This window comes from Miniopterus schreibersii, assembly GCF_964146895.1.
Source record: "Miniopterus schreibersii genome assembly, chromosome: 2".
Taxonomy (NCBI): domain Eukaryota; kingdom Metazoa; phylum Chordata; class Mammalia; order Chiroptera; family Miniopteridae; genus Miniopterus; species Miniopterus schreibersii.
In genome coordinates, this window is record NC_138102.1 from 112953994 (window position 1) to 112971173 (window position 17180).

At 37.3% G+C, this 17180-nt stretch overlaps 1 protein-coding gene across 5 annotated transcripts in view; it reads left to right on the plus strand.

Moving 5' to 3' along the window:
* Positions 1-17180, plus strand: part of ATP2B1 (ATPase plasma membrane Ca2+ transporting 1) — a 117461-nt gene that overhangs the window by 37050 nt on the left and 63231 nt on the right. For all 5 annotated transcript variants that reach the window (XM_081128616.1, XM_081128613.1, XM_081128615.1 and 2 more), the window contains exon 2: positions 16212-16629. In XM_081128616.1, coding sequence (XP_080984742.1) covers positions 16422-16629 — 208 coding nt within the window. In that variant the 5' untranslated portion in view covers positions 16212-16421. The remainder of the gene's footprint in view (positions 1-16211; positions 16630-17180) is intronic.

Here is a 17180-nt window from a genome sequence, read left to right on the forward strand (position 1 = left end):
AGGCGTGGCTCAGCAGTTGAGCATCGACCTAGGATCCAAGCAATCAGGGTTCGATTCCCGGTCAGGGCACATGCCTGGGTTGCGGGTTCGATCAATGACTCTCTCATCATTGATGTTTCTATCTCTCTCCCTCTCCTTTCCTCTCTCTGAGATCAATAAAGATATATTTAAAAAATAAAAAATAAAAAATTAAGATGATTAAGCCAGTGTTTGCTGCTTAGTATACATTTTGCCTGTGATAGCCTGGATCATAGGCATTAACTTTAAAATGTTTGCAGTTTTGGTAAGGGTATTGTGGGTCAGTACCAGAGTTGACAAATTCTTTCATTGCACTAGAATTTCATTGTAATGCTGATAAGTCAAAGGTCAGAATGCCTAACAGTTGAAGAGAAATACTTCAGTTTTAATTTGTGCGAATGACACCCAAGGTATTTAGGAAAAAAGAAAATCTGTAGGCTACTCTAACAAATTAGCTCTTTTCTCCCACTTTTTTTCTGGTTCTTGTCCATTTATGGTATGTGAATTCTGTGTGGTTATAACAATTGGATAGATTATATTTCTGTGTTTTCACCCTGCACATTGTGTCACAAAGAGTTTTGCAGGTTGAGCTTTAGTTTTCTTATTATTTGTAAGTCTCTAAGAATCTTCAACAGTTAATCTATATATTTTATTGATTTTAGTGAGAAGGGAAGGGGGAGAGAGAAACACCAATTGGTTGCCTCCCATATGTGCCCTGACCAGGGATGGAACCCCACAACCTTGGCGTGTGCCCTGACCAGGAATCAAGCCTGCAACCTTCTGGCGTACAGGACGATGCTCCAACCAACTCAGCCACACTAGTCAGGGCAATCGTCCAAATTTTAAGTAGACCAATCTAGTTATAGATCAGTTGTTACAAAGTTCTGAATGTGTGGTACAGTCTTCTTGCTTTTCCATTCTTAAATACTATTAGGTGTCATATATAAGGAACATCACATTCAAATATTGAATTAAAAGTCTTTGTTTATTTAACATAAATGTATTCTGAGCTTTGCATATTAATAGGCTAACAAGTATTAATATAGTGTATGCTAAATATGACAGTTTACTGGAAACTAATTAAAAATGTTACTGCTAATTGTAACAAGTAAATGACTAAAGTTTATTGAGTGCTTGCTTTTAAGTGCCAGTTACTAAAATATTGGGATGATATTAAGACATTTCATATATTAATTTATGTAAAAAGTTATGAGGTAAATGATGTTATTCCTATTTTACAAGTGAGGAAGCTGAAACACTGTAAGGTCACTGAGCTGGTACTGCAAAGTGCTGGAATGAAATCTAAGAAGTTATGGACCTTCCATCATCAGAGTTATGATTAGGTGGTGAGCCAGGCATCCTCTCGAGTGCTGAAAGAATCTCTGCTTCTCTAGAATTGACAGTCTCTTTTGCTGGCACCTGAGATGGGACTTGCTAAAGGACACTGTCTTCAGTTCAGTTCGGCTACCCTTTATTGAGCAGTTCCTGTGGGCAAGTGCTGTTGCTTTAGTGGCCATCAGGACATAAAGAAATGAGCAAGACCATCCTGCTCTCAGAGCTTACAGTTTAATCAGGAAGAGAGCTAGGTGTACAAGTACTGTAATGCAGCAGTGGCTCAAACAGACTATAGAAGCCCAGAGAAATAGACTAATTCCATGTCATGGGGTCAGAGTGGAGGGGGCATTTTAACTGTTCCTTTAAGGAGAAGTGAGTAGGAAAGGTGTAATAAACCAACTTTCATTAGGGGAAATGACATTAGGAGACTTATTTGAAACTAGTCCAAAGAAAAAGGAGATGGGGAGCCTGAGAGCAATACTGAAACAAATGGATGAGAGGAGGGATGCAATTTGTTGCCTGGCACCCGTGCTGAAACTGTCTTCTATTCAAGACCTCTGCAGAGGGGAGATGCTTACAGGCTAGGTGCTGCCCGGTGTCTTTCATCGTTTTGAAAGTAATCCTTCCTTCTAATCACCTTCCTCATTCCTTCATTTTACTTTCTGCAGTTGCTACAAAAAGAAATTCGACATGTTCTGTCTTTCTCAAATGATGGTATAAGTCTCTCATTAGTTTTATAAGATGATTTAAATCATCTGTATTAAAAAAATTATCAGAAAGAATTGAGATGTCAAGGGCTTTTGAAAACTGCGTGTTTTCTCCCTCTCAGTCCTATGTTCTGGAGTTTTATTTATGTGTATGCCTGTTTATTTTTCTGTTAGGGGAGTTCGAGGCTTTCAAATACATTAAGCTTTCACAGTTTAAACTTGACTGTTACCCATTTTTATTCTAGTGAACAGTTGAGCAATCTCAGCCTCTGCAAGAGCTATAAAAGCAACACAATTGTAGGTACTGCCCTCAGGAAGCTTAAGTTGTATTTGAGGAGAGAACACAAGCTTTTAAGAAAGCTTCTACAGAGACAAATTGATGTTTCCTGTGCTACCTTCTTGTTTTCCGCCTCTTCCCACCTGTGCCCTCCTCCACTTCAGTTTAGGTGTGTCCTAGGCAGTGAAGCCTTTCTCAAAGCCACATACCCATTTAACAGTCTATCCTTTCTTCACTAAACCTTTGGTGATGATCTCTATAATACTTAATTGTATTTGTTTGTATACTTGTCCTCTCCCTCATTTAAGCTGTGAGCTCCTTGAAGAAAGAGCTGTGGACTCAAGGCTTACTCATACAGGGTATCCCCCAAACATGTATACACACTTTAACAGCTGATAACTCACTTAATTTTCACCCCATTCAGGTTTAACTGATTTGAAATAATAGGTGAAGCCAGACTAAACTTTGAACAAAGAAAATTTATCCATTAGACTTTTTTATGGGGATACATAAAAGATAAAGTTTATGGTACAGAACCAGCAGCAGTTGACGAATTGAGGACGCACAAATACTGAACGAAATGACTCTTGGTGTTTGCAATCCCATTGCTTCGTGTTAATCAGCAGTGCGTGGACCAGAACAGTCATCAGTTTGAAAATGGGCATTGACCAAAAAAAATTACTCATTTCTGTAAATTTTTTTAAATTTTGAAAATGAACTGTATGCTAATAAACATTGACTTTATAATTATTCGAAGTGTGTCTTCATTTTTGGGGGGCACCCTATATGATAGAAATTTCAGAGAAGAACAACAGGTTTGGGAGGGACATTGATACGTTTAATATTGAGTTTGCTGTGCTGCAAGATATTCCAGTGGAGATGTCTGTTAACAGTTGAAAACATGGGCCTGGAGCTTGATCAAGGCATTAGATGTAGGTCACAATGTGGTATGAGCTGCCAAGACAGAGGCTGCAGGGAAGAGATTGATAACCTCATTTAGGGTGTGGAGAGATTTAAAAAAGCCAAGGAATGTGGGCTGACAAGGATTGGTTCAATACCTCTGAGAACTAAGTAAGTGATATAATGGGTAAGAGGAAAGAATACTGTCAGATGACCAGTAGTGTATAGGATCACCAGAGGGACTCTTCAGGAGTGTGAGGATGGGTCCAGTCAACCAGGGGTCAAGGTGAGAATGGGCGGTAAGAAGCTTTGAGGATAGATTTTATAAAAAGGTGTGGGTAAAGGAGGTGGGAAAGGATAACTAGTTAACAAAATCCAGGAGAGGCTTATTTTTTGTGGGGTGGAGGGAACAGTCTCTAAGTGGTAGAATGTATCTGAATATTGTTTAAGTGAAGTAAAGGAACCAGTATGAAGTGCCGGTAGCTTGTATGGTAGTCAGGGAAATTGAGGCCTCGAGGTGTACTTGAGTAGCTGGGTAAAGATGAGGGTAATTTAGGAAACTTGGAACAGTGAAAGGAACACACTAGTAAGTGAGAGATGTGTTAGTGGATCGTTTATGACGGAAAAATTTCTAATGGAACTAAGAACTCAGTTTTAAACATTCGATCATCATGGTTCAACCAGATGATGTCTCTCTTCAGGGGTGGCAGATTAACCAGGTGGGCTTAGTAGGAAGATGAAAGAGCGGGTGAGACAGGAGAGCAAAACGAGTTGCTGACCATTGGGAAGTTAGCTTTTTTTTAGGGAGGCAAGTGGAATCGGAGGGGCCTTGACTGCCTTTGAACCTGCAGGTCAGAATGTATGCCCAGGAATCCGTGTAAGTGAAGAGAAACAAAGGGAAATAAGGGGGGTGCCAGAAAGGAAATCTTGACAAAAGAACAGTTATGTGTGGCTCTACCCTGGAAGAGCTGTCACAGGGTACAAAATCAAAATCTTGGAATGAAGGTCAGGAACTGTGGGACAGCAGAGTGTTCGAAGGATCGTCAGCACGGTGGGATGAAGTGGTTACGCCTCAGCACCTCCCCTGGTGCCCCTGTTCTTTGCACTTTGGTGAGTTCACTATAAATCAGAGTCTTGCCTCGGTAGCCTCTTAAAGCACAGCTTACCTTATTTTCTCTCAAACGGTATAAAGAAAGAAAAAGGAGAGAAACAAGCTCTGCATTCAGTTGTTTAAGTATCAAAAGAAATAACCCCTGAAATCTAGAGTTTTTAACTAAGAAGACAGAAAACTCATGTTAGAGTTATCGGTAAGAGTTACGCCTCCGTAAATATCACCAGCTTTACTTTTGTGAGTTCGTTCAGTGACATAATGAGCATCCTGTTTCCTTAAGCATTGAAGTGCAGGTTCTTGTGAACTGACAGGATAGAAGCTCTTAAGAACTGAGTAGGCTGACAGAGCAGCTGGTGTGATACTCAAGTGTTCGTGTTGCCTTCTAGCTCCTGAACAGAAGGGGGAAAAACAACACTGTTTTAATTTAGAAATCTCTTCCTTGACTATAGCTGACATTCTCAAAACCAGTGAGCCTAGGAAATGATAGAACATTTCGTAATACGTTCTTATATTTGGTGTTAAGCTGCACAAGGATTATATAAAATTAATTTTCTTTATTTTTGAGCTTTTTAAAGGCTTTTCTTTTACTGGGAGGCTGTTGTTATTAGGATGAAAGTTTCTAAAATGCCTAAATAGAATAATATAATAGAAGGAAAACAAAGGGTAGTTTATTTGGGGGGGAGAGCAGAAGGAGGGCATCTAAATTGTTTTCAGTTAAATGTGTTAAAATTGAATACTTTCAGGCATCAAAATTCATTTTCCATATGTTTAAAATGTAGTCATATGAGCCTCCACATTTCTTACTTTAAAAGAAGGAAATAATTTGCAGTATCTGTATAATATAAGGTTTTTAAGTACAAAAATATTAATGTACTTGATATTAAAAATCAAAACAAATTAAAGTAACATCTCTATTTTGAGAATGTGATCTGCTTTCAATTATTCACGAAGATTAGGAACAGCATAGTAACCATGAGTAATTTGCTAATGTTGTCAGGAAATTTTGGATTAAGGTGATAATCCAACAGTCTGTTCCTTAGAGTTCAGGGCACACTTTTTATCTACAATAGGTGTTCTCCGGACCTACTGAGTTGAAACTCTGGGGGTGGTGCCCAAACAGTCTGTGTTTTGAGAAGCCCTTCAGGTGATTCTGATGCAAGCTGAAGTTGGAGAACCACTAATCTGTGTAGTAGGTAGACTTTGTACATAAATCTAGTATGGGCCCCAGCACTTCTAAATTTATCGTGGTTGTGGTAAATTCAGAGGGATTGTGCTTTTTGACTCTGTAACTACAACCTTGCAAAGTTAGGACAACCTTTCAAGAGATACAGGTAACACCAATGTTTGAAATAAGATGATTCTGACCAACTTTACCGTAAAGCAAAAATAAAATGTCTGTGGTGAACTTCAAGGTAATCTGTGTTTGGGATCATTTACCTTAAAATTTTATCACATACTCTGCTTACTTAAGTACTTTGTTGGCATACACAAATATCTATGCTGGAAATGACAGTTATCAAAAGCAAGAGTAATTGTCTTACAGCCCTAGGGAGGAGTCGGAGTCACCAACTTCTAGAACCTGTTCTGCTTTGGGCTGACATATTTCTTTATAAACTAAAGGTTCTGGGGAATAGGAGCTGTGTGTGGGGAGCTAGGATAAAGAAACCGCGTGGTTTAATTCACACTTTCACTAAGCCAGGCTGCTATAGTGTGGTTTCTTCATTTCAATTAAATTGTGACATTCTAAAATATTAGAGAATCAGGAAAAAAATGAGCCTTGTAGAGGCACATGCAAATAAATTTTCGCTATCATCTGTAAACTGATCTCATGCTGGCTGACTAAAAACAGATGAAAACAATTGTGGTCACGATTATAGTGCCACCCAACCCCTCCCCACTGACTCCCTTGACAATTATTCAAGAAGAGGAACAAGCAGTGGAAAATGAGAACAAGCAGCCAGAGATGGCAGTGTGCTGGGAACAAGAGTCAAGCATCAGAGAAATTAAGGCGGCAGAACGTCTCAAGAGTGAGGGAGTGGTTAGCAGTAGCAAAGGTTGCCTGCAGGTCAGGTAAGAGGGCCTGAATATGTCCATTTGATACAGAAACAAGAGGGGTCAGTCTGAAGACTAGTTTCAGTGCAGCACAGGAGAGAAGAAGCTAAGTTGAAATGGGTTTATCTGTGAGTTGGAGATAAAGTAGAAATAGCAAATTTCAGAGAGGATGATAACTGCCTTAACTGGGTAAGATTTTTATTTATTATTTAGACCTAATTGCTCACTTTATTATGATTGATGTGGTATCATTTTAATTTAGGATGGGTAAGCCTAACAAATTATCTCTCAAGTAAATGTATCATTTCCTCCAGAGTTTATGAAACTCAGCATTGTTACTTTGTATAGCCTCAAGAATCTAGGACCCTGGTTAAAAACCATTGTCATATAATTCATTTGAAAGTCTGAAATATCTTTTAACTTCTATTTTCTAAAGGGATTTAAAGGAAAGTTAAGTTTATGTATCTTGCACAACAAGGTTGTTTGAAAACTCCTTGAATGCTATGACATTCTCTTAACTCACTATGCTCCTAGCATATTATTTTAAACATAGGATTATGAGGTTTGGGTTTGCTCTGTTGTTTCTGTTGTCATTGTTTACTATTGTAAACCTGTCTTTCATATTGGTTTTTGGTGTAAGCTTCAAAAAGGAACATTTCTATTCAATAAACATTAAACCTACTATATTCCAGACAGTGCTGTGGGTTAAAAATAAATGACACAAATCCTACCTTGAGATCACAGTTCAATGGGGGAAGACAGAGAGGTAAACAAGTCATTGCAACTGTGTGATAAAAGCTATACAGTAGATCAGCAATTTTCCTTTTTTTTTTTTTTTAAATATATCTTTATTGATTTCAGAGAGAGGAAAGGAGAGGGAGGGAGGGAGAGAGAGAAATATCAATGATGAGAGAGTCATTGATCGGCTGCCTCCTGCACACCCCCGACTGGGGATCGAGCCCGCAACCTGGGCATGTGCCCTGACTGGGAATCGAACCCTGATCGCCTGGATCCTAGGTCGATGCTCAACCACTGAGCCACGCCTGGCCGGGCAGCAATTTTCAATCTTTTTCATCTCACAGCACACATAAACTAATTACTACAAGTCTGTCACACACCAAAAAATGCATTTTTATGCTGATCTGACCAAAAAAAATAGGTATAATTTTAATTCATTCACACTGGATGGCTATTGTTTTGTTGGCTGTTGTGATTTTTTTAATTTGACAGTTTAAGGGAAGAGAGGTCAGTGCCCCTGACTGAAGAGTCTGGTATTACATGTTTTAAAACTTGTGGTAACACTGCATGAGAATCGCTACAGTAGAGGAACAAATTGGTGCCTCCACTATTCTGCTTTTTTCCCACCCTGAGAGATTTGCTGAAGTGGTCATCTGAATTTATTACTGACAGCCTCTGTAACTTAACTTGCCCTTCGAAGTATTGTATTTAGTTTCTGCCTCTGAAAGCGTCTAGTATGTGATAAAGGTAGCTTACTGAGGGGAGTGGGACTAATTTTCGTCCACCCAGGCCCAGCAAATAGTATTCATGATCCTCTGAGACTAGTCAGGCATTGTAGACAGTGCTTATTTTTCTGCTTTAATAGTTCTATAAAACTGAAATCCTGTTTGGTGAATTTAATCTTCTTTCTATGTATCATTCTTATTCACCTGATAAAAATTACTTTTCTAAACAAGCTTTATAGTGCTTATACTTTTTCATATGGCATGTGCGCTTTTTTTTAAAGCCCTACTTAAAAAGTGAAAGATGTGAGTTCAGAGTAATATTAAAATTGAGTTATTTATTGGTTCTTTGAAATGTTTTAATGAAATAATTTGTTTATGTTTAACAAAACTTGATAAATTTCCTACCATTCATTGATATACATAATATTAGATCATCTGCTTTTTCTGCCATTAGTGTCTGGTTTTACACTCCAGTACTCATATTTAGTGGCTTATAGTACATTTTTATTAAAAATTATTTTAATATTCAAAGATTTAAAAATTATAAGATGTGAATCCAGGTATAAGGTCTTTTTTTTTTAATCTGCAGAAAGTCACTATATAAGAACATTGAAATATAATAGTATCTCCTGCTAAGATGTAGAGATAAAAGGTGGATAAGGCGTAGTTTTGCCTTTAAATAAATTTTCAATATAATGGGTCTAAATCTAGGCTTAGTTATGTAATAGTTGTACTGTCCAACCTCCACAGGGGTCATTTAAGGTGACGAGTTTCAGGTTGTCCACACTTACTGTCACTGCTAGCACCTAGTCCAGTGAGGTGAGCTGGATTTCTTAATTTATGAGAGAGTGCTTTCTCAATAAAATACCAGTAGCAGCCACCGTGACACAGCTATGAAGACGAATTTTCCTCTTCTCACAACTGCTTGTCTGCAAAGGAAGTTGACTTAATTTTAATGTTAAAAGGAAAAAGAAAGAAACTAATAAAATGGAGATTTCTTGGGTATTCTCTTTTAAAAGCTGCAGTCAAAACTAATTTGTAGCTTTTGGTCCATCAAATCATACATCTATCAGCTAGGGTGTTGGTGTCCATTTGAAGTACAGTGCCAGCTATTTCCCTGATTGTAAAGGGCCTTGAAACCTATACATTGTTACAACTTATCCCATGATTTAAATGTTCATCTTTTGCTCTTCTTTTTAATGATTTGTGAGTATTTAATGCTTGCTTTCTTTTATTATAAGCATTTTTATTCTTTTGGAAGCAGATGATTATGAGTGTTTGGTTTCAGTGGCTATAAAATGAGCAACTGAATATTATCTCCAATGTCCCCTTTAGCTGTCAAATTCTGTGATTCTTTCCTATGTAACCATTTTTTAACAGAATGATGCCTTTTTAAAATTTGTTTATGTTTAATATTTTGATTTAGAAACTTTTAAACAGGTATTTTCTTAAGTGAATTAAAAAAAAGCTGTCTTTAGGGGATTTAAAAAACAACTCAGATCCATACTTTGTGCTCCTATAGAATCAGCCATGGATTAAGAAATTTTGTAAATACTAATTTTTTATTTTATTTTACTGAGGCATGTAATAGAGCTAGTAAATAGAAATTTGGCTTAACACCATTATTTCAGTACATCAAATGAAAATCCAAAGACCTTTTATTGAGCTGTTACAGTTTGCATGTCTTAAAAGAACTGTTTGAATTTTCTTGGGAGAGAAGATGTGAAGTCAGAAGTAACTTCATACAGTAAAGTAGTTACAAAATCTATAAACATTAGAACATTGAGTAAGATTTGGGTCTGCAACTTTTTATGTTAGTTATGAATTTTCATTCTGAATTGGGAGTGATTTGAAAAAAATCAGTATTACTTAGAAATCTTTTGTTGACTCAGAGGACATTTTAAGGGACTAATGAAAGTTTAAGCGAAAGGATTGGTTTCTTACAAGTAAATTACTTTTGATTTATAACCAGTTTGTTTAAATTTAGGGTTGAAATTAATCAAATGACTTTCCTAAGCTTATGACCACAATTACTGCATCTTCAAATTAGATGGTATATTTCAATCTTAGATACAGGAAAGTAACTTTTCTTCTCTGGGGTATTTTGTCTCTGAAGTAACCTTACCTAAAGGCTAAACAGGGTCAATGGAAGGGGGTGCTGAACAGTAAGTCAGCTGTATACATGTATAAAGCATGCTTACTGCAGATTAGGACCAATGGTGTTACCTTTTAAAATAGGAATGGATTTTTAAAAATTGTCACAAAAAGGGCATGGGCTGTCTTCCGGTATCACACACTCTTCATACATTCATTTAGTATCTTGATCAGCTCCAGGGATAGGGAGTTCTCACTGATTGAAGGATCCTCTATGAGTCAGGGGTCTCCAGAGAAACAAAACCAATAGGAAATATTTACATATACTGATGATTTATTATGAGGAATTGACTCAGGCAGTTATAGAGGCTGAGAATTCCCATTATCTGTCTGCCTGCCATCTGCAGACTAAGGATCCAGAAAAACCAATGGTTCAGTTCAGTCCAAGTCTGAAGGCCTGGAAACCAATGGTGTAATTCCCAGCCTGAGGGCAGGAGATGGATGTCTCAGTTCCAGCCTTCAGGCAGAGAATGAGTGTGAATTCCCCTTTCTTGTTCTGTTCAGGCCCTAAATGGATGGAATGATGCCAGCCCGCACTGGAGTGTGAGCAACCTGCTTTACTTAGTCCACCTATTCACTTGCTGATCTCATACAGAAATATCCTCTCAGGCACGACATGAAGTAATATACAGGGTGTCCCAAAAAATGTACACACACACTTTGAATAATTATAAAGGCAGTGTTTATTAAAATACATTTCATTTTCAAAATTGAGCTATCAGCTGTTAAAGGGTGTATACATTTTTTTGGGACACCCTGTATAGCCAAATATCTGGTTATCCCATAATCCAGCCATATTGACATAAAGTTAACTGTTATAAACCCATTTCAGTTTTGGATAACTTGTTCCAGAGTTCTTCCTTACCCAAAATCTGCCTCTCTGTAACTTTCATTTCCTTCTGTTCACTTTTATATATTATAAAATTTCAAATATTTGACTGTATCTCCCGTAAGTCATTCCTCCCATAGCCTCATTCCTTCCAGTTCTTCAGTGGAATGGTTTCCTGGTTCTTCAACATATTCTTTATTATTAGTTATTTCATGGTAATTCAGACCTGACCAATGCAAAGTTTAGTGGGCCTGTTATCTGGAATACAAATAAAAGTTGGTGTCTCTCCTTCATTAGTCTTGTTGATATATTCAGTCATCATATGCTTTATCTGTTTAGCAGAGCTTAATTTATATCAGACTGTCATCAGGATTATCTTTTCCTCTAGGTTTAGAAATATTTCTGTGAACATTTTTCATCTGAAATGGCTTGGGAGACCCCCCCTTATGGAGGGATATTCTCTGTAGAATGTACCTGTAAATATTCTCAAATAGCAAAACAAAAAAATAGATAACATGTATTTACCATTTACTGTGTGCTAGGCGAAGTTCAAATAGTTTTACAGGGTGTCACAAAAAAATTTATACACACTTGAACAACTAATACTGTTTGAAAATGAAATGTATTTTAGTAAACACTTTATAATTATTCAAAGTGTGTGTATACATTTTTGGGGGGCACCCTATAAACACATTTAATGAGGTGTGTATTTACTGTTGTGTCTTTATTTTGTAGATGAACCTGTAACATTATATTAGGTGTCTCTGTCCAAGGCAAAGTAGAATACGTCTGTTACCTCCCTTTGTTAAATGTTAGACTCTTGTCATTACTGCCTCAGACAGCTTTGGGGATGGGTGGGGAAAGCACTTACATCCAGTTAAGTAACATTGAAGTAATGCATACTGGGCTTTGAGCAAAATGAACCTTTGTCTTTGAATATATACTGTTCATTTCTTATATGTCGTATTTCTACTGTTAAGTTTTTGTAATTAAATGGAGAAACAATACTTTGTACCAATTAAGTTTAGCCTCTTATTGCCACCTTTCTTTCTGGATCCCAATTCTGTCATCTAACATATTCGCTGACTCACCCAGCTTCATGTCATCTACAGATTGGAGAAATACAACTTCTGTGTTTTCAAGTCACTAAAGTTTAGAACAGTCAGGAATTTGGAATCCAGTGATGCATTAAAAACCACCGTCTAGGTTGTTTCTCTTGTTCAAACACACTTAGTTATATTAGTATATATTTTCTACCTTGCCTGCAGATGCTATATATATAATATAATATTAATAATCTATATAATATTAATAATCATTTTGAGAGTTCCATGTTTCACCTCGTAATTTTTAACTATTTCTATTCATTTTGGGATTAATATGTGATTTTGTTGTTCTATCATTGTTGAGCTAGCCCCTCCATCCTGTTATTGATCTATAAGTCAAGTGACCTTTTGAATTCGAGAAGGAATTGAAATTGTATTATTTAACAAAGCTGTCTTTTTATGAGCCCCACTCATCACTAGGACCTCATAATCATCCTCTCGTTGTCTTTTGTGGCCTTGCCTATGCACTGTAAAGCTTATGTGTCCGTTGGAATCTATCTTAGTCGTCTTTGTTGAAGACGGTAACTATCTTTGCCTAACTCTAGTCTTAAATCACCTCTGTCTTTTGCCATAATCCCTCAAGACTCCCAGCAGTGGTTTGATCAGAGAAGTCATCTAGGGATTCTGGGATAAGGTATGTAGGCCAACAGGCCTGTGCGGAGTAGCTGTGTGTTTTATTTAACATCCCCCTCTTTCGGGGCCTCGGTTTCCACTTAACATTTCTTCTTAAACTTTTCAAATGAAAGGTCAGAATCTTTCAGAGGACAAAGAGAAGCAGAAAAGATGTTCTACTTTGTGTTGTATCTCAGTCCCAAATAGTGTGTCTCTTTCTGATTGTCATGTTGTAGCTAGCACGGGAAAGGCAAAACTTTTTTGTTGTTCTTAGCATTTTTGTCAGTCCACTACTTAGGTGAATGGAAGAGTGAAAAGTAGGTAGAGAGGAAAATAGTGGATGGAAGGGGCTATAGACAATCTAGAAATAGACAACACCCTGATATATAATTGGTAGGTCATCTGTAATTCAAATAGTCACTTTTGGCAAGTGGTTCATTTGCATTTGGTGCTTTGCCCTGGATTTCCCTTTCTTTAAACAGTGGGGGAACTGAACTTGATTGGTAATCGTGTACTTATTAAAGCTCTATGGGTTGGAAAGTGATAGAAAACCCAGCTCCAAAAAGGAATTTATTGACAAATTACTGAGAAGATCGGGAATAGGTCAGATTTTAGGCATTGATTTTCCAAGGGCTCAGGTGAACCAGCACCTACAGGTACACTTCTGCCCTCTCATCCATTCTGCTCCTTCCCTTGTGGAGGCCTTTTACATCTCAGACCTAACTTTTTAGTAGGAAGAAACCAGCGGCTTGCCCTAGAGTCACAGCAGAGCTCACATTGCCATCTATTGGCCCTTGAGTCATTCCTGAACCAGGGGATGTCTGGATATGGGCATGGACTACCTTCAGAGTTGGGAAGGGCAGATCTCTAAGCAAGAAGTGGGGCTATTGCTGAAAAAATGGGAAAGAACACTGAGGTGGGACATAGGAATCAACTACAGTGTCTCTTGAATTCTGATTTTATTATATAAAGTGGCACATTTGGTATTATTTATTTGACCATTTCTTGACCAACAAAAACTTCCATTTCAACCTACGTGGAGACTTAAAGTGGAGACAGTAGAGTGGAAGGGGCATGGCTTTTGAGTCACAGATAGAGATTCAGATCCTAGCTCTATTAAGTATTAGCTCTATTATGTATCCTTATTGTTGAGAAATTTCAGGGCACCCAATAAATAAAACCCCTTTCTCCTGCTTAAATTCTCTCAAGAGAAAAGACGAAGATTGGCACATTGGAATAAAAATATTAGTTTTATTGTAGACAAAAGCCGAAATGAAGGACTTGGTTTTTGTGTCACAGCAGTGAGGTTCTAATATTGAACCTAGAACTAAACAGTTAGTTATTCACCCCCACCCCAGGCACTTTAAACAATAGGTTTTTTTTTAAACCTAGGTATCTTCCCCTAATAACTCAGACCAGAATGCATGAGTCCTGCGGACATCTATCTCCCAAGAGGAGGCCGAGAGATGGAGTTAACATATGTCCAGTTGCTCTCAGAAAATCTATCAGGAAGCTCATGTCACCTCAGTAGTAACTGGTGGGGTCAGAGGCCAGAAAATGTTGAGGAAAATTTCCCTTTGTGGAAACCAGAGGAATATCACATACATATCCCCAACACACAGATTTATGAATCTTAATTATTTTGTCTCTAAATAATTTATAGGATTGGTGTGATGGTCTGATGCCAATGAATTTTGGGTGTGAAAACTCAGGGAGATTATCAAATAACCACCCCCTCCAGTTTTTAAAATTGGATTATTATAATAATTGATGTGTGCGTAGGAGGAAACCCATTTTGCCTAGGAGACCAGTAAAATTGGTAATAATTGGGCAAGGATAAGGGTTTGTGAAGTGGGAGGAAGCAGGCAATGAAAGAATGTCTTACAGAATCCATAACTATCATATGCCTGCAAATTAAACCCAAGGCAGGCAGAATTTTTCTCCACCAGCCGTCCTCAACCAGCTGGTATGAATTTACAGTTTTTAGCCCAATCTCCAATCCAGTGGTTCTCACAGTGTGCTTCCTGGACCAGTAGTGTCAGTATCACCTGGGACTTTGTTAGAAAAGCAAATTATGGAGCCTGCTCTAATCCTGAAACTAAAGCTCTGGAGGTGGGGCCCAGGGATCTATATTTTAACAAGCTCTCTAGGTGATGTTGATGAGTACTACAAACATCCCCAATAACAACAGCTGAAGATTAATCACACTGGCCAGTAATCTTTTCAGGTTCCTAATCATGAAACATTTATTTAACGGGGCGTGAAGTTGGATAGATTAAAATAGAGGTTAGGCTTGAATGCCAAACAGGCATGAGCAATAGGACGATATTTTCATCCTATGGGTTTAGATATAGTGGCATGATGCCTACTTGAAAAATAAAATGTAGCAGCAAAATGAATTGGATGTAGCAGATATTAGAATGAGAGAGAACCTGGGGGGTAGTGATTATAATTTATGTAGAGGGAAGAGTCTTTTCAAGGGAAAGGTTAACCCAACTCAGTAACTGACTAAAGCTGGAGTGGATGGAATCAAAGAGGATTTAAAATCTCAACCCCAGGTAATTAGGATAATGGTGATTGAGGGAGGGAGCTCTCTAATGTGGGAATAAAGTGAATCCATGGTCAGACATGTTAACTTTGAAGTGATTGTTTAAAGGATATAGATGGAAAAAAAAGAGTTGAGAGCTCATCTTTAAGTAGTATAGAGTAAGAGGAGAACTTGAAAATGTTTTGAAGACAATTAAAGTAATGCCTCCATTCTTTCCTCAAATGCTTATTCAATGTCTGCCATGTGCCCTGGCACAGTTCTAGGTTCTCAGGATATAGTAATAGACAAACCCTGCCTACAGAACTAAGACCATAGATGGAAGAAGACAAAAAAAGTAAAAAACAATAAATGAACAAGGTAATATCAGATAATACTATGGGCCAGCAAAGAAAATAAAGTAACAGTCAGTAAAGAGTGACTAAGGAATTGAAAATTTCTGTAGATAGCTGGTCAAGGGAAGACCAGAGGTACATGTGGCAAAAATCATGGTGGAAGATAATTTTAGGAAGCCAAAAGATGGTGGTGTCGTAAAGTGGCCAAGAGAATTGTAGGAAAGGATATTAGGGGGTTTGTTGAGCTTTTTGCCCTTTCAGGGCCTATCCTATATGAAATGTTTGGAGAGGAGGTCTGTGTATTAGAAGGAACATAGACTAGAGACATCCCAGTTCATCCATTTCAGGCATTTGTGAGCTGTGTAAAAACTCCTCAATTTCTTTGAGGCTTGCTCTTCTTAAAAGAGTAATGAGTAATGAATTGTGGGATTAAATTGTGATGATTAAATGAGAATGAATTTAAAGCTACTAGCCATAGTGCTTGGAACATAAGTACTTAATGGTAACTGTTAATAACAGTAATGCTGAACGAAACATAAAATTCAGTAATATGAAATTCAGTTTTGTTTAGTAACATGATATACAATTTTTTTTAGAAGTTATACTTTGATCTTTTATTATGCAAAGCATTTTAAAGGCATGAGATTACAGATAAAAAAATATTTTTATAATTAAATGATGTGCTTTGATTAGCTTACCTGATGACATTCGCTTACATACACAGTATTCTAAGATGGATTTTAATAACTTATATTTTCTTTTTACAGATGTGTACATCTCGTGATTGATGTGAAGAAACTAGTCATGGGCCAAAGGTCAAGATACTTCTCTGGGAAATGCTGATGCTGCTTTACAAAGTCATACAATGAGTGTTTAATAAGGATTTTCACATTTAAAAGATTTTCATCTTGGAAATATATCAAGTGAAAATTAGAATCTTTTGGGAAACATTTTCCTCCTAAACAATTGTACTTGTAATGGGCGACATGGCAAACAACTCTGTTTCATATACTGGAGTAAAAAACTCTTTGAAGGAAGCTAATTATGATGGAGACTTTGGAACTACGCTCTCAGAACTGCGGTCTCTCATGGAGCTCAGGTCTACAGATGCTTTACGAAAAATACAGGAAAGCTATGGAGATGTCTATGGAATTTGTACCAGGTTGAAAACATCTCCCAATGAAGGTGAGTTTCATTGCATTTGATTTTAGTTCCTTGTGCCGAGAATACCGTATACTTGGCTCATAAATGAACATGCTTATATTGTCTTGGCTATTTGTACGATTATACCATCATTTTAGTGACATTAAGGGTGAATTAACTTAAATTGGCACAGTTAAAGTAACTTTAGATCAAAAAATAATGTTGCAAATTATTTACTATATTTTTGGTTGACAGGAGGAAATCGTTTATATTGTTGTACATATTATTGCTGCTTGTTTATGAGAGCAAGATTGCTTTTCCCCTTGAGCTAATAGCATGGAACCAGGCTTGGTAACCCTCAGGGCATTCAGTGGAAATAAGCCCTGCTCACTATTCTTCATTTTGCGAGGTGACTTAAAATAGTTGTCTCTGCCAATAGCTAACTGAGTTGTTTTTAACCTAAACTTTAATAATTAGTTCAGATGGTCCTAAAGCAAATGGAGTAGATTAGATAGCAGTTTTTGACCAGGCAGGCATTTCCTTTGATTAAAAATAGTTTTCAATCTTGGAATTATGTTTAGTTTCCCTATGTT